General features: G+C 35.5%; 2 protein-coding genes across 2 annotated transcripts; one reads left to right on the top strand and one right to left on the bottom strand.

The window, feature by feature from the left end:
- The first annotated feature begins 13,369 nt into the window (after positions 1-13,369).
- Positions 13,370-14,259, top strand: LOC109237555. The gene is made up of 2 exons (XM_019403874.1): positions 13,370-13,619; positions 14,062-14,259. Exons 1-2 carry the CDS (start codon positions 13,424-13,426, stop codon positions 14,250-14,252), a joined length of 387 nt encoding a protein of 128 aa, XP_019259419.1. The 5' UTR covers positions 13,370-13,423; the 3' UTR covers positions 14,253-14,259.
- Positions 14,260-14,920: 661 nt separating this feature from the next.
- On the bottom strand, positions 14,921-18,012 carry LOC109237561 (protein ROOT PRIMORDIUM DEFECTIVE 1). The gene is made up of 3 exons (XM_019403881.1): positions 16,664-18,012; positions 16,298-16,448; positions 14,921-15,606 (listed from the first exon to the last, which is right to left on the bottom strand). Exons 1-2 carry the CDS (start codon positions 17,895-17,897, stop codon positions 16,438-16,440), a joined length of 1,245 nt encoding a protein of 414 aa, XP_019259426.1. The 5' UTR covers positions 17,898-18,012; the 3' UTR covers positions 14,921-15,606; positions 16,298-16,437.
- Between the last annotated feature and the right edge of the window lie 3,689 nt (positions 18,013-21,701).

Below are 21,701 nucleotides of genomic sequence, written 5' to 3'. Positions count from 1 at the left end.
TTTAAAATTGTGTTATATTCATGGTTCCAATTTACTTGTATTAGTAATATTGACTCATATTGCATGTTATTCATTTTTTTAGTTAGAATTGATAGATTACTTTTGTCAAACAATTGAATAATGCTATGACATTATATTTATAAATATTAATTTATTTTAGCAAACATGAATTCCATGATGGTCTTTCATAATGTGTATTTTTAGTTTTTGTAAGTATCTATATAAATTTGAAATATATATATAAATTATTTTTATAATATTAGTTATAAATATTTGATTACTAATTAATGTATATTCACGAAAAATATACATCTTAAATACCAAATACAATATCATTTATACTTATAAAAATTTATATGCATATATTTATTATATTAATTTTTAAATTATGATAATTACTTTATGTAAAATTAAATTTAACTGTGTAATTACACTTGTGCAACCAAACAGTAAACTTGTAATTACACTGTAATTACACTATGACAAACAAATAAACAGGCCGTCCTAATTGTGTAATTACGAGGCTATGTAATTACTACCTTAGTAATTACACCAATTCCAATTACATAGTGGCTTTCCAAACAGACCCTAAAGGTGAAAACTAAAACTTCTCAATCAGATATTTATGGGATAACATGAAGTCTGAATATACAATTGTTTTAGATATATCATGCATAAACGTAAAAAAGTACAGTGGTATGTTTTGGAGTCCTTGAATTTTTGTATAAGCTAAAATTTTTGTAACTTTTTTATGGGTTAGAGGTATTGTAATTCCTTTCTTCTTCTTTTTGAATAGATTTTCTACGTAAAATTCTTGGCTTGTATTGCCTTTTTCATATTAAAGTTATTGTAACATTTTTTGCCCACATTAATTTTGCTTGAGTTTGCTTGCTCTTTCCGATTCAAATAAATTAAGAGGACTTTGATTGAACATTTATTTAGACTCGACATTGTCTTGTATTGTTTTGATGCTTTCTCTCCACTAGTAAATACATGTAACGGTTCTCAAAATTAACAAACCATTTATAGTCAGGTGAAATTCAAAACATAAAAAGTAAACACACAAAAAAAGTCAAAAGATACAAAATATATATATATATATATATATATATATATATATATATATATATATTACCTATTTACACAATATAATTTTTCAGTAAAAGAGTGTTAGTTGACGCCCCTCGAATAAGGATGGCTCCGCCCCTCCATATAATAATACTGGAGCGTTAGGCCGAAAAAAAAAAAAGTTAGCTCTAGTGAAAATGGCAACTTTGAGAAGACTAAGGAATGAGAAAATGTCGGTTGGACAAGTACTACTTTTGGTGATTCAAGTTCGTTAGATTTATGATGTTGATTTGATTACCTTTATGAAGTGGAACCTTATGGTTTATACTCATTAGAATGCCATTTTCCAGTTGATACGATATGTATCACTTTTCTATATGATTTGAGTACTGATGGATACCCCTGTGATATTAACAAAGTATAATTGTTACGAGTCGGTCGGTCGTTTCGAGAGTTATAGCCATGTTTCTCCATTTACTGCTTCTTTTTTGTTCTTCAGCTATATTATGATAACCGGGTTAGTTGGTTCGGGTTCGGAGTGGATTGAGACACATAGTCTCTTATTTGAAAGCTTAAGTTGAAAAAGTTGACCGCATGTTGACTTATGTGTAAACGACTTCGGATTTGAATTTTGATGGTTCTGTAAGCTCTGTTAGGTGATTTTGGACTTAGGTCCGGAATGTGAATTGGAGGTCCGTGGTAGAATTAGGCTTGAATTGGCGAAAGTTGGAATTTTGGTGATTTTGACCAGTAGTAAAGATTTTGATATCGGGGTCGGATTGGATTTCTAGAAGTTGGAGTAGGTTCGTGGGGTCATTTCTGACTTGTGTGCAAAATTTGAGGTCATTCGGGCGTGGTTTGATAGGTTTCGGCATCGTTTGTGGAATTCAGAAGTTTAGAAGTTCTTTAGGCTTGAATCCGAGTGTCGTTTGGTATTATAATGTTGCTTTGAGTGATTCGAAGGTTCGACTAAGTTCGTATGAGGTTATGGGACGTGTTGGTATGTTTGGTTGTGGTCCGAGGGCCTCGGGGTGATTTCGTAGTTATCGGATTGTTTTGAGTTGAAGAAGTGCAGCTGAAGCTGCTGGTTCTGGTGTAACCGCACCTGTGGAGTGGGAACCGCAGGTGCGAGCCCGCAGAAGCAAAGGAGGGGCCGCAGAAGCGGCCAAGGACAAGCTAGGAAGGAGTCGCAGGTGTGGGCAGCTGGGCGCAGGTGCGAGAGGTAGCCGTAGGTGTGATGGATTTTCGCACCTGCGATGGACGCAAATGCATTCTTTTTAAGTGAAATCCACACCTGCAATGGATTTTCTGTAGGTGCGGCTTCGCATAAGCGATAAATGGACCGCAGGTGCGCTATTGCTTGGCAGAAAACACCAGCTCGAGGTTTTTGTCTTTCATTCTCAATTTGGACTTGAGAAGCTCGGGAGAGAGGCGATTATTCGAGGAATTTCAAGGAAAACGTTGGGGTAAGTAATTCTAACCCGTCTTGGTCTAAATTTCGTGAATCCGTGGCTTTATTCATCATCTAATTAGGGATTTGAGCTAGAAATTTGGGGGTTTAGGGCTTGAGAATTGGATAGTGGATTTTGGTGATTTGAGTGACCAAATGAGGTCGGATTTTGATAAATTTGGTATGGTTAGACTCATGAGTGAATGGACTTTCGGGATTTGTGACTTTTATTGGATTTCGAGACGTGGGCCCGGGGGCCGAGTTTGAGTCGATTTCGGATTTTGACTATATTTTTTGTGGTTTTCTCATGGAATTGGTCCCTTTAGCCTATATTGATTGTATTGTATTGCTTGTGGCTAGATTCGGATCGTTTGGAGGATGATTTGAGAGGCAAAGGCATCGCGGAGAAGGATTTTGCTTGGCTAGAGATAAGTAACACTTCCAAACTTGATTTTGAGGGTTCGAAACCCAAATTATGCGCTATGTGATTGGTATTGAGTTGCGCACATGCCAAGTGACGGGCGTGCGGGTGTACACCGTGAGAATTGTGGCTTGGGTGAATCCATGGAACCGTTTAGTGACTCTATCCTGTTGGTATCCATATTTTCATCATGTGATAAAGTAATTGAGTTGTAAATCATGTTGCATATCATGTTTAGGCTTCACGCTAGTAATGTTGGGACTCTTAGTGGTCGTTTCTTGCTGCCCTCTCATTATTTTCATTAATATTCCGTACTTAGACATGTTCGTGCATTTTTATATCATATCTCAGTCTCGGTTAGTTATTGATTCATCATATCATTGTTCCGGGTTTGTTTTCATTACATTGTGAGCCCGTGGGTGAGACTGGAGAGATTGATGACTGAGTGAGGCCGAGAGCCTGGTTATGAGAGACAGTTATGGGATCGGGCTGCACGCCGCAGTGGTTATATTGATTATTATGATAGCCCTTGGGCTGCAGGAGCCCTTCCGGAGTCTGTAACACACCCCAGTGAGAGCGGATGATATTATTGAGGGATGAATTTCCCTGGACAGGATTTGTCCAAAGTACTTGCTACCTGGAGATTGATTTCTCCACAGTGTTGGATTGCCCCTTTTTCCTCGGTACTAGGTGACTTATTGTCAGTGTTGTATATGTTCCAGGATGGATTTCTCTGGGCCGGATGGCCATATACAGTACCGAGTGGTTGAACACTTGAGAGTGGGAGCATACGGTGCATTTCATGCATTCTGTGCATTGGCATGTAGAGATTAGCTGAGCTGTATACCTTACACTGTTCAGATCTGTATTCATTTTACTGCTTTGAGCTGTCTATTTGACTTGAAAGCATGCCTACGTTTCTGCACATTTATTTCTGTTATACCTGTTGAGGTTGAGTTCGTCACTACCTTTCAGTCCAAAGTTTGGACTTGTTACTTACTGAGTTGGTGTATTCACGTACTCCCTGCACCTTGTGTGCAGATCCAGGCGACTCAGTTCACGGCGGCGGTTGCTGATCGAGTATTCCATAGTTTGGAGACTATCAAGGTAGTTGCACTGCGTTCGCGGGCCTTGACTCTCCTCCTTTATCATGTGATGTATTTTCAGCTGTTTTCTTTAGACCTTGTAGTGATTTGTATTCCGAGTAGACGCTCATGTACTCAGCAACACCCTGGTTTTTGGGCTGGATTGTGTCACTTTGGGTTCGGGATTTTCTTATGTTTCTAACAGTTTTTTCTTTAATGTTAAGTGCTTCCGTTTATGTTTTCAAACCTATTGTTGCTGTGTTGGGTTGTTAAGTCGAGGCTGGCTTAGTTTCACGATAGGGGCCATCACGATGGTCAATTTTGGGTCGTGACAATAATATTTGACATTACCTATTGAAGAAATAATACATGGTTGAACATTGTTTCGTTTCTAGTTTTTGGTTTATAAAAGAGCAAAGTTTTTAAGATTTTAAACAAAATCTAGTGATTGGAATTAATATAAGCTTAATAGACTTCTAAATTTGAATTTAGTTGTTTTAACTTTAACGAGAAGTTTTTGCAGCCACAAAAATGTTCTGTTATATTTAAAAATTAAGCTTCAAAAGTTTTACATTCACACTTTGTCAAATTAAATATGTCATATTTCAAATTTAAAAATAATATGACATATTTCAAATTTAAAAATAATATGACATATTTCAAATTATAAGTTTCAACAATCTTTTTTTTTTTTTTTTTTAACTTGGTCCCTATTTAAACTTTGTCACATAAAATAAAATGGGGGAATAAGTCTTTTGATCATGTTTGTCCAATTTTATTATTCTATGTTAACGATGCAAGACATAAAAATGCAAGATTACATTTTGCATATTGGATGAATATTTGAAGTGGAATCTCCTTGAATGGACAATACGGCAAGTTCCAATTTAATAAGAAGTGTTGGACCAATAAATGCAAGTCTCTTAGTCAGAAGTCATATACAGAAAAACACATCAATTATCTACAGCAGTGCTCCTTCAAAGTCAAGCCCATCAATCACCATAAGTCACCAAGTAAAAAAGAAGGTATTTGATTTTCTGACTTTTAGTAGATTCGATTTTTTTTTTCTTTTGAGATTTTTTAATCATGTTCCTCTATGTCCCTCACTCCCAGGGACCAGGGCTATCAAGATGCACAAAGTGATCTTCATATTAATTTGACATTATGTTATATACTAATACAGTTATGGTTGATATTTTGCTTTTTATTTTTGGAAGGAGTTGATACTTTGTTTCTGGTATATGCAACATCATATAATTTTCTATTGCTTCTAACATGAGATAACTTATTATATAAGGATTGGTTTTATGAGGATAAATCACTTATAAGACCAAATGACTTTGATTTTTGAGCACCACCACCACGATCTTGATTTTTATTTTTTTAAATTTTTTTATTTACTATTAAAATACATGTAAAATTGTAGACTTTTATATAGGCAGAATAGCCTTGGAGGCATTTGTACTAGTTTCGGATTGTTATCCCGGTCCCTATACTCCATAAAATTTCATCCAAATACCTCAAATTGATCAAAATAAGACTTTTAAACCATTCTGACCGTTGACCGAGCTTATGATGCATTGATATGGCTCAAGTGGACAAAATGAGTGATTTACACGCACATTCGGTGAGTGAGTTGATAATTTTTCTTTATTAAAAAAATAAAATGAAAAAACAAATAAATAAAAAAATACTACTAGTTCCCCTCCATCCTTCTCTATTCTTCTGCATATCTACCCTCCCCCTTCGTTCCCCCCCCTCCCCCCCCCTCTTCTTCTTCAAATCCGCTCCCTTTCCCTTTTTCTTCATCTTTCTTCATCCCTTCTTCCATTAGATTTTCTTCTTGGTGTGTATTTCTTCTTCCATTATTTCATCTTCCTCTTCTCAATGGCTCCTCCATTTTTTTCCGTTGGCCTAAGCTTTCAGACTTTTTCACAACACTTCCAAATTGGGGTAGTGGAATAAGTCAAAACTCAAAAAAATTAATTCTCTGCTCATGTATTTTTCAAGAGGATTTTTCATGGATAGATGACTTTCTTTATAAGAGGAGTGAAGGAGGTGGTGGTGGTATTCATGGTGGAGGAGCCATGGCTCGCAGGTGGCGTTATTCTTTTAAGAAGGTTGAGTGGGTGGGTTTGAAGAAGGGAGGAGGGGTTTTTCTTTAATTGTAGTTTTTTGCTTTTCTTTTTTTTATGAAATTAAAATTTTGTTAAATAATATTATTTTGGCATAGAATCTGGTGTGGATGATGATATGTCATCCACGTCAAGCAAGTGAGCATCACACGAATCCGAAGAGATTTAAAAATTTTGTTTTTGATGTGTCTGGATGAAACTTTATGGAGTGGGACCGGGATGATAATCTGAAACAAGTACAAGTGTCTCCTAGGTCATTCTGCCTTATATATGTTTGACTCAAAAGATACTAATTACTTTGTAAGCGAAAACAATCAAAATGAATCAAAGGTAAATCGTAATCGAATATAATTAGACCTAGAAATATGTATTATGCTTGTGATTGTTTCAACAACTTGGATATTCGAAAGAGAGTAAGAGAAAGCTTGTTGAGAGAGAGAGAGAAATAGAAAGAAAAGATAGCTTATTATTGAAAATATCTCCCCTTTACAACATTGAGATTCTCCTTTATATAACAAGAGAATCCCCTCAAAAAATAATAAAATAATACAGGGATAGGTCACGTGCTTTCGAGGAGACGACGAGACTCAAGGGCATACTTTCGCTCTGACATTCTTAGGTCGTCCCCTCTACTTCGGCTATTTCTTAGTCGGGGGTCGTTGCTTACCATAGTGGGCAGAATTTGACCCCATACAATTACCAAAATATTTTGGCGTACAATAGGTACGTGATCAATGACCATTCATGCCATAATAATGGCATTGTTTTCTTATATCATCTCAAACCTCCCTCTAGAGGTGAGTGTGGTATATTTACTACCACTAGCACGTTCATATTCTTCCAAGAATGAATATGTATTCATAAATAAGATGTTGTCACATTCACATCATGAATTGACCATAGTCATCTGTATGTGCTTTATAAAATCTCATGTCAAATCGATGACAAATATTACTTTCACTGAGTGAAGAATTATTTTGAGAATCCTTATTATTCTCATTATCATAATGATGACAATTATAATTTCGTCTATTGCTACGTCCGCATTCATTGATACCTTCACGGTTATTTTGTCTTCTTTCAGACTTATTACATATTGCTACCACATTCTCTTAAGGGAATGAGAATGAAGCAAATTCAATGGGACGGGTTTCCAATTCTTTGCCCACAGTCATACATGAATTTGATCATGGCAAGGCATAGAAATTTCCACTTCAGGTGGTTATAATTTCTTACAAACTCCACTAGAGTTAAAATCAAACTTGTCTTTGCTTGTATATAAAATCAAATTATAAAATATCAAGAATTTAAAAGAGAAAAATAAAGTAAAATACTTGTCTTAAATCCAAAATTTAATCCCGTTTGCCAAGCTCAATGCAATTAGCACAAAAGCAACTGATCAAATATATCTCATCCTTCGAATTTGAAAAATCTGGATTTGTCAATTTGCTATCCTCACAGAATGCAACTCATCACACCAAATTAATTTCCATGGGGAATGAATTTCCACGACAGGATGAGTCAAATACATCTAAATTGTTGATTAGTCTCTCCATCCTACGACTTAGCTTCCAAATCCAAAACCCAATGGTTCATCATTTTAGTCTCTACTCAATTGGTTAGAGTCTCATGCTGATAACGTGTTATAAAACAATAAAAGAACAAGAGCAATATTGCAGAGAAAGAGAGAGAAGGAATTCTTATTGAATTTTGGGGTGAATTACAATGGAATAGAACCCTCTATTTATAGGGAGAGGGTGACTTAGCCACCAAGTAATAAACCCTAAAATCTCTCTAAATATAGACATTCACCATAAATAAAATTCTATTTATAACAGTAACTTATTACATCTAAAAATGTGATTTTTCAGTTTTTTTTGGTCTAAAGACCTGATTATGAAGTACTCAGGTGGGGAGTGAACGTGGGTATATCAACAGAAAATACAATTGACGTTACATTTGGTAAAGCAGTGAGTGTTTAATGGACGTGGGATACAAAAATGAAAAAATAATTTATCACTTAGAACGAGGAGAAATAGTCTCAAAATGAAGGAAACAAAAAGCAAAAATCTGAGGAAAAAGACAAAGATGAATCTTGGATAATAAGAGGTGCCATGGCAGCATTCTTTTCTCCTCTTTTATATATACTAGTCTCTGGGCACGCGCATTACGCGTGTATCCATATCAATGAATATGAAAATTTAAAAAATTTATATCATTATTATCAAAAAAAATATTGAGCGACTAAAATTAAAGAAAGAAGTATAAGTTCTTGATATCTTATGGTGATCTAGATGTATTTATTAGCTTGTTTCAAAAAGCCAAAACACATTCAGGGTGGCAAAAAACTCTATACTTCGAGTAAAAACTAAACAAATCATACTGAAAAAATATTTATCTGAACACAAAAGAAAAAAATGCTTAGCCCCGTAGGCTCCTTGATTTTTATAGTAGACGTCATTAAACTCTCATCGGCACAAACATCTCCTCTAACTTGTTGCAACACCAATGATTGTCCAAAGGCACCACCATATTCAAGAACTTATTAGATATGTCATCCATATCAGCAAGTGATTTGTTAGACTCATAATGTAACCCAAAATTATAAAGTTAGTTTGTTATATTAATATCACTGACGAAAATAATGGCAGGCTTTGTCTTTCTTATAATACAAGGAGCGCTAGCCAGTAAATATTACTACTATATTTTAGTTTGTTTATAGAATATTATGTCTATCAAATATCATTAATAGTATTTTTATCTGGACGTTCTCAAAGCAAAAATTCTATGAATTTAATTGAGAATACAAAAAGCACCAGATATTTTTAATAGACCATATACATTAAGTAGTTATCCAATTAAGACTAATGGGCAAGACTATGAAAATGAAATGACTAAAAGAGTTTCAACTGGATATTAGATGAATTTAGTTGGGATTACAAAAATATTTTGCAAGTTCCAAAAATATTTTATATGTTACATTGTATTTTACATTTTCATGTAAAGTGTAGTAGAGAATTAAAGACCCAATTAATTATGAGATGATTTTACCTTTTGGTACAAAAATGACATAAGAGTAGTATTTAAATGAAGGGCAAAAATGTCACTTAGCTTTAAGGGATATTTTGATCATTTAACTTTGCACTTCGGCCTTGTTTTTGAGTATTTTTGCATACTATTTCTTATGTGAGTTGCTTAAGATTACATATTTATAAACATATAATATGCTCATTACATGTTTATTGTGTGTAAAAATGAATTTGGATGGAAGTTGGCAAGAATTGGATGATTCGATGCAAAAAGTGTAGAGATGCAAGACCTGGGAGCGTGCCACAATTGGTGCATTACATGAAAGTAGGCACGAAATGACCTAGGGAATGAACAAAAAAATAGTGCAGTATGGAGGTTGGCACTGGACCTGGCACGCGAAAGAACAAAGAAGAAAAAAAGAAATAACTGGGAACGTCCTAGAAGTCGCGCGTTGTACCAACTCTAGCACGCGATTCAGCGTGTTCTTTTCGAATTATGAGAAATCAAGGACGCCCCACATCAACCCTAATTGATATATATACATCATAGAACGTTCTTTTGAAGGAGGAGACACTACTTTAGGGTAAAACAATACCCAAGGAGGCGAGAACACGTTAGGAGCAAGGAGGAAGATTCAACCACGAGTTTTTTCCCTTATTCTTTCTATTTTTCATTATTTCTTATGACTCTTAATATTGTAGTTTTACATACGATTATGAGTAAATAATTTATTATCTAGAGTTTTGATGGAACCTCTTGGACGATGAATTCTTGTTATGTTTTAATATAATTTAACCTTTAATTTTATCTATTTGTTCAACTACGTACTTATTTTAGTTGATTGAATGGTCATCGATTGACTGTGCCTATCTATTATGTGTTATTTGAGAAAGGTTACATATTTAACGCCACTCCTAAGGTATATGAGAGATTAATACGGCGGGTTTAAAAGTGAGATTAGAGATTGTAAGGCCCCGTGAAATTTTTAATCAAAAACCCAAAATCACGTAGTGCCAAGTTAGGAATATGTGTTAGAAATTTATAAAATTCTTCGCGGCGGACCTTTTGAATTGATCTGTGCATTAAAAAGTTAAGAAAAAATATTTTTCAGAAGAGCGCGTTTCTGCGGCCCATTATGCAAATAATGGAAATGCGGGCTGCATAACTGCCGCAGAGTGAGGCAGAATGTTGGCTAATTTGAGGACAACTATGTGGCCAAATTATGCGATCGCATAATGGATATGCGGGCCGCATAGTCGTCGTATAACCTCCTTGGGATTTTTGCGAGGGGCAGTTCTGTGGTGCATTATGCGACCGAAGAACAGGTATGCGGACCGCATTTTTGTCGTATACCCGGGCAGAATGTTCAAGTTTCGAGGGTCATTTTTGCGGTCCCTTTTGCGGGCCGCATATCAGTTATGCGGTCGCATATGCGACCGCAGATTGAGTCAGGGCTCCTATTTTTTAACTTTTAAAACCCGGCCCCATCTCATTAAAACACCCCATTAAACCCTTTTATGCTATTTTCTACTACATTTAGAGTGAGAGAAGAATTCTAGAGAGAGGAAGTGATCCTCACCAAGTCCCCATTCAACCCTTGCCCAAACCTTTGAAGATTATCAAGTAAAGTTACTAAGCCTTCATTTTAAGAGGTAAGAACTTGTGCCCTAATCTTTGATTTCGAAATTTCTACTAAAACGAGTAATTAACAAGTGGATTCATGGGTATAAGAATTGATTATCTTGCATGCACGATTGATAAAAGGGTATGGGGAGATTGTGAGCTAAAAATGTAACAAATGGGGTGTAGGATGATAAAACCTCTCACAAAAAGGTCCTAAAATCACAATGCACACTTAGTGCTTGATAATATACTCAAATGAGCTAGAATCTTAATCATCTCTCTAATTTTTGGTTCAACTTGTAATTCTCATAAAATAGATCGAAGTTGCTAAGAGTTCCGAAATTTTGTAAGAATTTAAGGAAAGCTCTATTGAGGTATGTATGGCTAAAATCCCCTCTTCTTAGAAATTGAGCTCCTTTGGTGTCCACGCAAATGTTGTAAGACCGAAATTTGATTGATGTATTGATTGTTATTTCACATGAATTGGTGTTGCAAATATATACGTGAAAGGTGTGCTCAATGTGTCCAATATACTATTCTTGGTAATTTAAGGATGTGTGAAAAATGTGAACCATGTGTTGAAATACCTAGACTTCAAGTCAAGATTAAACTGAGATTGTTATGCCAAACTATGTGAAATCTTCTCTATGCTTACAACTGGAATTGCTCTTGTATGTGCCTATTATCTAAAATTGCAAGGTTAACGTTGAAAGTGGAAATGATGTGAAATGTGGGGGAAAAGAGCTTGAATTATGAAATGTGGCCTAGTGCCAAGCATGATGTAATAATTGTGGCCCCAAGTGCCTATGAACTAATATATGTGAAATAAAGATTAAAATGAGATGATTAATGAAAAAGGAACAACGTCTTGGTAAGACGGCCTAGCCGATCGGGCCGTGATCGGGCGCCATGCTGCACACATGGTGGTATTGTGCTGACATTGAAACCGGAAAGTGGGAATGAGATTGTGATTGAGATACATGTCTCAAATAAGGCAACCTAGCCGATCGGGTCGTGATCGGACTCCGCGCAAGAAAGCGGTGGTATTGTGAATGATGATGAACAGTATTATATGCCCCAACCTAAAGCTATGGAAATTATGTTAAAGTTATATGATCCTTTTATTTGATGATGTGGTGATCGTTTAAAGCTTTTTGATTGATCCTTATGATTCTTTTGTTCTTGTATGATAGTTCTTTCTAACGAGATGGTGTTTAGTTATACATACTAGTTCCATGGTACTAACGTCCCTTTTGCCGGGGGCGCTACATCTTTGAAAAGATGTAAGTGGCTCCATAGCAGACAGTACCGATCGTAGGTAGCGGAGCATCCTCCACTCAGCAAATCTTGGTGAGCCCCTTTTCTTCCAGGAGTTGTGCAGTATGTCTTTTGTTATAAATTATCACTTTTGAGGTATAGTCGGGGCCTTGTTGCCGGCATTATCAAAACTGTCTTTTGTATCTTTAGAGGTTCCGTAGACATTTGTGTGGGTTATGTACGGGTGTTGGATGGATTAATGAGCTATGTTGTAATTCCAAACTCTAGTTCTTCTAAACTGTATATGTATGAGGTCTTGGAAACTTAACTATGGTTTAAGGGTTGTAATATAAAATGAACTAACAATGTTGCATGTACGATCTTTCCTACTGTCTAAATAAATGAAAGCATGGTTTCCTTGATCATAGTGAATTGGGTAGAAAGTGTCCAAAAGGCTTGCTCAGTTGGGTTCACTCGATTGAGCGCCGGTCGCGCCTCCCGAGGTTGGGACGTGATAAGTGCAAGCTAGAGTAGTTTGAGAGAATATGTCTAGTAAATTGTTGTAGTTGCTCAAGAGAGAATTACGTCACCTAAAGTGCTCACGATCAGTAGAGAATACATAAGCGAAATTGTACGAAACATAGCGGGAAGGATTCCGACAATTGGGGAAATCATAACTCTAGACCTCCTTAATCTTGTCTCCAACACTTAGTATCTTTAGTTGTTAATTTACTACTTTAATTTGTTAATTAATTATTTAGATATAAGAATCTTAATCTTTTTAACTTAGGAATTTATTCGAGTTTGTCTTCTTGTGATATTGAACGATTATAGCGAAACCGTAGTTCTCTGTGGGATTCGAATCTGGACTCTTAGACCGGATTATATTTACAGCGACTGCTTATCCTTTTTAGGACTAGAGTTGGGCGTGATCATGCCTTCACACTTAGAATATATGATGATATATATAAATTCTAAAAAATTTGTACATATTGATACGGGACACACGTGCAACGCACATGTCTAAAGACTAATTCTTTAAATGGAATGGGAGGAGTTTTAATTTTAATTATTAAACTAAATATAAATTAATGATATCCAAGGTGTAAAATTAGATAATGCAGCATGTATTGTACACTCCACTTCATAGTGGTACAGGAACGAAGCGTTTATAATATCGAGAAACGGACATAAAAACTTTTCATGTCGCGCTTTATGGTCAGTTGACACTGTACGAGGAGTTGGATTTAAAAACAAAGGAACAAACTCATTTATTAATGAATTCGAACTTTCCGGCTTTTGCTCTTCTTCTGTCTTTTCATTTCCCTGAAAGTTCTAAGCAAAAAAGGAAAAAATGGAATGGCCATCAACATCATGGAATGTGTTTGGTTCAGCAAATATGATAGAGCAAGCAAAAGAAGAACTGGAAATTTTGGAAGATCAGCACCCAAACAAGTTTGAGTATCTGAAGTTGGAGCTCAGATCCTTCATCTCTTTTCTTGAATCCAACAACTCTGATTCTGTTCCTTCAACCTCTGCTGCTACTCAAGGTTATTTCTTCTTTATGTTTTGCTATCATATGTTCCTTTGATAGTGAATTCTACTTAACCAGTTGCGTTTAGCTCGAACTTAATGCATATAGTTGAAAATATTTAAAATTTATATAGTTTGACTATGTATGCACACCTTCCCACAAAAGAATTGTGGGCACGGGCGAAGATACATGGTCCAAGTGGGGTTCAATCAAATTCCTTTTGTCAGAAAATTATACTGTATAGCTATCCTAATTTAAACTAATTCTTTTTAGTAAATATATCAATCGTGTCAAAGATAACATTGTGTAGTGGCTAAGGTGGCTCAAAAATTGTTTTAGGTTGCAATCTTGAATCTTGTGGCATTCTTGCACTTTTTTAAAATCCTATGTTTGCGTAGGACAATTCTTTTGTTATTTTGCTCTGCTGATGTTTGATTCTGTGCTGGGTGTCTGAATAGAGTCATCAAGCAACAGGAAGAGGAAAAATGGAAGCTATGGTAGTCAAGACAATCAAGAACCCAAGAAGAAACTGCAAAAAATAGTGCTGGATCCTGTGAGTTGTACTAAGAGGAGTAGGATTGATGTTGTCATGGAAAGAGCTAAGGCATGTCTTGAGAAAATTCAACGGTTCAAAACTAGTAACAAGTGATTTTATCGACTTCCTGAATGCTTACTTTTTTTATCAGCCAACTCAAGAATTAAAGTTAATGGTCTGGAATTATATGCATGCAAAATAATTTTTGTATATGCACTAAACAAAGTTGACACATATGTGTTTGCCATTGTTCCAGCTTAGTAGAGGGCTTATTGGATTTTAACCACATACCATAAAGAAACAAACACTGGTTAATGATGGAACTTGTATTTAGAGAGAGAACAAAGGATGAAAGTATCATTCCTGGTGCATGGAGATGGACACCTAAATTGCCGTTGGGCTTGTATGCCAGTCGTTATTATTTATTACCTTGGGTTTTGGTGAAACTTCTCTGATGCCAAAGAAGCATTAATGCTCATTGAACTGTCACCTCACCGTATCATTTACTTTAAGGTGAAGATATTGCATTAAGTGCTCAGGTAAAAACACCTGTTGCATACACCTCCGCCAAAAAAATTCAACTAAGAAATTAGCACGTTTCTCTACTTTTTAACATTGAGGTGGAAACTAAGCTGTGTGCAGTATATTATATGGCCCAAAAAGCTTTAACTATATCTGGCATCCTAAGAACCAGGAATGCAATTTGTGACTGTTTAATTTAATTCTACTACTTCTAAAAGTTGATAAGAAAGCTTAATGCATGAATTTACGAGAGGGACTAATTCAAGTAACTCCTTGGGCTGTACCATATGTGCAGCATTCCAATTTCCAAACCAAATTTCATAAATTTAATATACATTCTTCTTCAACTAATATCAGCTTACAACTCAACTCATTCATAAAGAAGGAGAAACCACGGACCCAGAAACTTGTGAGCAATATACGACACAACTTGCAGTTAATGCCTAAGAAACCAAGATAATTAGTAAGCAAGCAAGATACGTCATTTCACTTGGCCTGTCTCCAGGTCCCAGATCATGCAGGATTTGGAATTCTTTTTCCAAGATGACACAATGAATGCTCCGATTCCATTCGCTGGCTTCCCCACCTTCACAAAACTTGTACAAGTTCCAAAACAGCTTGGCTAAATAGATTTGCAACAATCAAAAACAGTCGTGCATTGTTCAAAAAGCAGGGCATTGCAAGCATTACGGACTGTGTTGCTTCACCCAAAGACCACAAGTTCTAAATCGAGTAACTCTCTTAAAGTATCAGTGATACTCAACATTCACTTGCAGCTACCACGTCATCCATTATAAAGCAGCAAATTTTGCAGCCTTATAACAGTGTAATCAGTAATTGAAACTCGGCCTCATTTCCTCAAACGCAAGCCTCTATGCTAATGCGGAGGATAATTCATCTCACTCTCTGAAGTTGGTCTCTGCTAATATGGATGTTACTCATCTCCCTGGAAGTTAACAAATAGAACAAAATCAATGGACCAGATATGCAGCTTATAGCTTCTTTTCCAACAGGGAAAGTTCACGACATGACTGCTATGGACTGTTTTGTCAACTCGAACTTGCTATATATGCAAACTCTCAAATCATACCATCCTATCATATTAGTTAAAAGGTCCCTAAACACTGAAGTCCTTCATTTCATTCCTAAGACATGCATTCATGTCTGGTGCGTGAGTTTCATGTGCATAAGATTTTATGCATTCTGTCGGGTTTCACTTAGTTTTTATGCATTCTGTCGGGTTTCACTTAGTTAAGTTAGACCGACCTGAAGTGATAGATTAGTTTTCTTGATCATAAGACATAAAGAAACATATGATCATACAGTACAGAACAAATGAGATATATTTAACTTATTTCTGCCTCTAAAAGACATATCAGGGAGCCATGAAAAGAGGGAATTTAGTTTTTTGATAGTATAAAAGGATATGATGTAATGAAATGAGCCAAAAAAGAATGAAATGAGTCCGAGTAGAGTCGAATGGATATGTAGGATTCATATAGCCGTCCCTAACTAGTTTGGTATTTGAGGCATAATTACATGAATATGCTGAAATCCGCGGACTAGAATGCTGTAATCCAACTGAAATTAAACGAAAACAATTCTTGTGCGTTTGAATCAAAAGATTTGAAATCTACCTCAGAGTAAATGAACAATCCAGCACTTCGTGTTCTCTATTCCTACCTCCATTTTCACTGCTAAGCATTTTGTTCAATGCTTCTTGACTTTCCATGATCCTTTCCATCAGGCCTTTAGCAATTGCAAAGCATCCCTGCATTCAATCTTCATCTGAATCAGTCAATATAGAACTCGTGTTCTCTACTCTTACCTCCATTTTCACTGCTAAGCATTTTGTTCAATGCTTCTTGACTTTCTATGATCCTTTCCATCAGGCCTTTGTTATTGGTGGGGGTTCGGTTCGTTAGCTGGTATTTGTTTGGTCATTCAGATAGTGACTGGCGTTTTTTTAGCAATTGCAAAGCATCCCTGCATTCAATCTTCATCTGAATCAGTCTTCAACTCGTCAATACCATCGTCACCCTGTCTCACACTCGTTGGCTCAGAGTGACCTCTAGACAATCCACGCCGTCCCAAAATAACAAGATCAAGAAGCTTCCTCCTAGCCTCATACACCGGGTTCGGTTCAATCAAGCATCCCCTTTCATAAGCCTCCCTCAAAAACACTGTATGCCTATACCCTTTCGTAGACAAATAAAATATCCCCGGATGATCCAAAAACAAGTCCCTTATATTCAAATCAATCCCAAACCATTTCCTAAAATGACTAATCTTCTCTACCTCAACCATTTTCTCAACTGTCAAACTCAAAAACTCATGAACAATCCCAACAGCTCTTTTCTCCATCTCCATCGTCCCAATCTTACTCTTTCTCTTCTCCCCAATCTCCACAACCTCGTACGGCCCCACGTACTTCAACTTTTCCCATTCCTTAACCTTTGCCTTAAAACTCCTCCTCAACTTCATCCCTGGTGGATAACTATGCTTAAAACTATACAAAATCTCATTCCTATCAACCCCAACATCCTCTTTACAACACTCCATAACCCTCCAACTATCAACAGCTGCAACTAACTCACTTTTCGGTATTACATCCCCAACAAGTTTCAATAAATGAGTGTTTGGTTCAATCCCACTATCAACAAGTGCAAAAAGATTAGATTTTTTCAAGATTACACTATCCTCAAAATCATCAGGCAAACCAAGTTCCCTAAAAACCTTGAAAATGGCTCTAAGGGGCAGTGTTTTAGTCACTGACATGGACAACATACGCACTAAACGGTTGATTACAAGTGGTAAAGAAGCATTGATAGCTGCAGCTTCTTGTTGGGTGATTTTGAGGGCGGATTCGGTGAGTGTACAAAAGGGTTGTAATTTGGTGGGGTGGTGGAAAATGTGGAAGATGTGGGGGTACTTACGGAGGAAATGGGTGGCGCCGCGGTTGAGATGGAGGCGCTGAGATAAGCGGTTGAGGAAGTCGACGGACACGGCGGGGGGTGAGGCGGTGGCCTTGGTGGTGGTGGTGGTGCCGAGGATGAGGTTTTGAATCGAGATGACTTTGAAGAGGTTTTTGTATTTGTCCATGAGTTTTTCGAAAGTGGGGTCTCGGTTTCTCGAGGCTACGTATTCAGCTGAGGTAGTTTTCCGGCGGAGGAGGAGGAGGATGGTGGTGGTGGTGGGTGGTTTATGGTTTAGTTTAGAGAGGAGTTGGATCAGCATGGTTTATCGCCGTGGTTGTTAACGGCGGTGGTGGTGATTGGTGGTAGTACTAATGGTGGTTTGCGGAGTGGCATTTACGGGTAGCTTCGTGGACCTGGACTGGGATTTGCTCTGGATCTAAACATTGGACTTTTAGCCCAAATGATGAATAAGGCTTGTTAGTAAAAATAGCACGGGCTAGCAGGTTTTCGGACCGATCATTCAAAAATAGTTATGTTTGCAAAGTCATTAAAAAATGTCACTATTTTGCTGCAACACGAAAAGTTCCAGTATAATACTGGAGATCGGTGCACCTGTGTATGAACTTCCAGCATATTATACTGGAACTCCACCACGCGAAAAGTTCAAGTATATAATATACTGGAGATTGGAGCACCAGTATATTATACTGGACCGGTATATTATACTAGAACTCCAATATAATATAATGGAGTTCCAATATATTATATTTGAGTATTTTTTTCAAATTTTGAACAGTTTTTTCGTTCAGATTTATCTTTACATGAAAAATAACCAAATTTCGATCACTTTTAAAACTGTGACTATTTTTGAATGACCGCTTGTAAATCTGGATTTTTTTCAATTTCTCCCGGCTTGTTAAGCTTCGTGGCAAAATCAGCCCAAGAAGAGTTTGACCTGCCCAATTCAGCACATCATGAAAAACTTATCAAAAGATTTCTTAAAGAAAAAAATTTTTTGTTTGAAAAATGACACTGTATAGCCAAAAATATATATATTTTTTGTATTTATATATTTTTGTATGTTGTATCAGAAAATATACAAATTTTATCTACTTTGCGTTACCAAATATAAATAATTTTGGCCTCGAACTAAAAATGATCTTTAACTTTTTTGTTTGATATGCCGTATAAAGCTATAATAAAGAAATACTATTTTTTATTAATTTGTTTGGTAATTATAGAATAAGAAAATAGACAAAGAAATAAAAATGTGATAAGAGTTGAGAGTTGAGTTATGACCCTTGTTTTAACCTATCTTGGGCCCATTTCAATCCAAAGAAATTAAAAAAATAGCTAGATTTACATGCGGTCATTTAAAAATAGTCACAGTTTCTAAAGTAATCGAAATTTAGTCACTTTTATGTAAAGATAAATCTCAACGGAAACACTATTCAAAATCCGGAAAAATACTCCAGTATAATATACTGAATTTTCAGTATAATATACCGGTCCAGCATAATATACTGGAGATCTGGAACATTCTGCGTGTTGTAGTTCCAGCATAATATGCTGGAAGTTCATACACGGGTACACCGATCTCTAGTATATTATGCTGGAACTTTCTGTGTTGCAGTAAAATAGTGACTATTTCTCAATGACTTTGCAAATGCTGGCTATTTTTGAATGACCAGTCCAAAAACTGGCTAGCCCGTGCTTATTTTACAATAATATTTGGGCGAACATTTACCCGTTCATTTATTAACTAGTCCATTTTGATTACACCCCCAGGTTCTGTTTTGATTTTTGTCACTCTCTCTTTTCGTTCCAAAAAATTGATATCTTTTTATATTCAATACAAATAATTTTTGTATTCACATTTTGATGCTTATACTACTTTTCATAATTTCATGTGATATAAAATAAAATTGTTTGGTAAAAAGTGATTTCATTATTTTATTCATATATTTAGTTTCCATATAAGCGTCTTTTTTCCTCCTAAAATACGTGTCTAATTAGTCTATCTAACCAAATCATGTCGGAAGAATTTAATAAAATTCACTTGAAATATATAAAGAGACTAAAGAGACCGTTTGGCCAAGCTGCAAAATTGCTTATTTTGAAAAGTGATTTTGTTCAAAAGTGTTTTTTGAAAAAGTACTTTTGCAAAATACCAGTTTGTGTTTGGCAAATTCATTTGAGTAGTGCTTTTCGCAAGCATATTGTGTTTGGCCAATATGTTTAAAAAGTACTTCTAAGTATCAAGTTACGAAAAAGGACAGCAAATGTTTAATTTGCAATTAGTTTTATTTAAAAGAGAAATAAAATAAGTTTTTTGTTATAAAGAAATTCAATTAAAATTTTAAACTAAAGATTCTAATCAATAGAGTTACTCCAAAGTATAATATAAAATATAGTTATTCCAAAATAATAACAATGAGTATCTACTACTGTTGATACCCAATTTTTCCCTCATATTTCAAAAAAATATATATATATACCTTCAAAATAGCTTGTTTGCACCATTATTTAGTTCACAAACCTATACAAGCATTTTCTATAATTTTTAAAGCTCAAAATTAATTTCTTTTATATTTTTATTATATAAATATCTAATAATTATCCCTCAAATTATTTTGTGATGACTTAGATACCTAAAATAATTATTTTTCACCTATAATATATGTTTCAAATATTTTATTTCATTATATATAATTACATTAGCATTTTTAAAGCTATTTGTCTAATTTTGCAATAATGGCCTATATTCATACAATTGCTCTTTATTTCATATTATTTTGTGCCAAAATAGCATACTTATATTTTTATAATACAAATTTATTATTTTAAAATATTTCAGTGCATAAATAATATTTTATAATTAAACATTTTATAAATTATTTTTTTTGATAAATTTTGGGTATTTTAATAATAGCCTAATTTTACCTATTTTTTCGGACTTGAATTGACCCAAACTTTAAACCCAGGCCAAAATTAAACCCCTTTAAAAACCCGGTCGTGACCCGCTTAGCCAACCCGACCCAATCCCTTATAAAATTCTGGCCGTTGATCTTTAAAATCCACGACCCACATTTAACCCCACCTTTATTTACCCAACCCCAAAAACCTAATTCTTATTTCCCTCTAACCCGCCGCACTGGAACCCTCACCTTTCTTTAAAGAACCCCAATATCGTCGTCGCTCCCTAAATCTCTCTCCTAATGGGATTGTCCTCTCATTTACTTGCCATATCTGTGCCTTTCCGCTACTTGGTGTTTCTCCATGGTATTACTTAGTACTTGCCTAAACATGGCAAGTACTATCTCTCTGATTCTGTCCAAATGAATCCTATTTCTTGAATCTGGACTGTATTTCGTCTATACGCGTTTGATTTGTATTATGTGAGTCCGATATCGTTTGGATTTCTATGATTTACACTTTCCCTAAAAAACTAGGGTTTACCGAATTTCTCTTTTCAATCGATTTCAAATTTATTTGCATGTTTTCTTTCCTTATTTTTTGTTTATTTTACTTTGTTTCATTATATGTTTGCCCGAATTTTGACTATATAAACCCCCCTCATTTTTCCCTTCTAGAGCAGCTTTTGAAATCGATTCTTTTACTAAAATTCAAGGTTTTTGCTATTCTCTTGTTTGGTATTATATACTGGCCGACTGAAAGCCAAGGCCATTAACATCTTAAACTCGTTCCTAGTGCGAGCACTGCCCTGAGTCATCGAGGCCCTTGGGAACTTTGACGCATTAGGGATTCTGGGTTGTGGGGATTTATTCTTTATTGTTCTTCGCTTAATTGGTGAGTTACTAGACTTTGCAATTTCATTCCTAAGCATCTATGGTTTATATATATTTTCATCCCTGAAGTCAGTCAACTCAATATGTTTTCTTGGGTCGTGTTTGTGTGTGATTCTGTTTGTTTCTTTATGTCTCTTTAGCTTTAGTTTCAAGCATACCTGGTTCTATTGAATTATGATTAGTTGATGTATTAAAATTACTGTTGTTTAAAGCTCTTTCTGCGTTTAATTTAGTCATTTTGTTTGAATATGCCTATTTGTATAATTTGCACTTCTTTAGTCGACTAGTGGGTTGAGTGCAAAGCGTGAATGTAT

This window comes from Nicotiana attenuata, unplaced genomic scaffold, assembly GCF_001879085.1.
Source record: "Nicotiana attenuata strain UT unplaced genomic scaffold, NIATTr2, whole genome shotgun sequence".
Lineage (NCBI taxonomy): Eukaryota > Viridiplantae > Streptophyta > Magnoliopsida > Solanales > Solanaceae > Nicotiana > Nicotiana attenuata.
The sequence above is the reverse complement of the archived record's forward strand: the minus strand, read 5'-3'. Positions and strand labels throughout refer to the sequence as shown.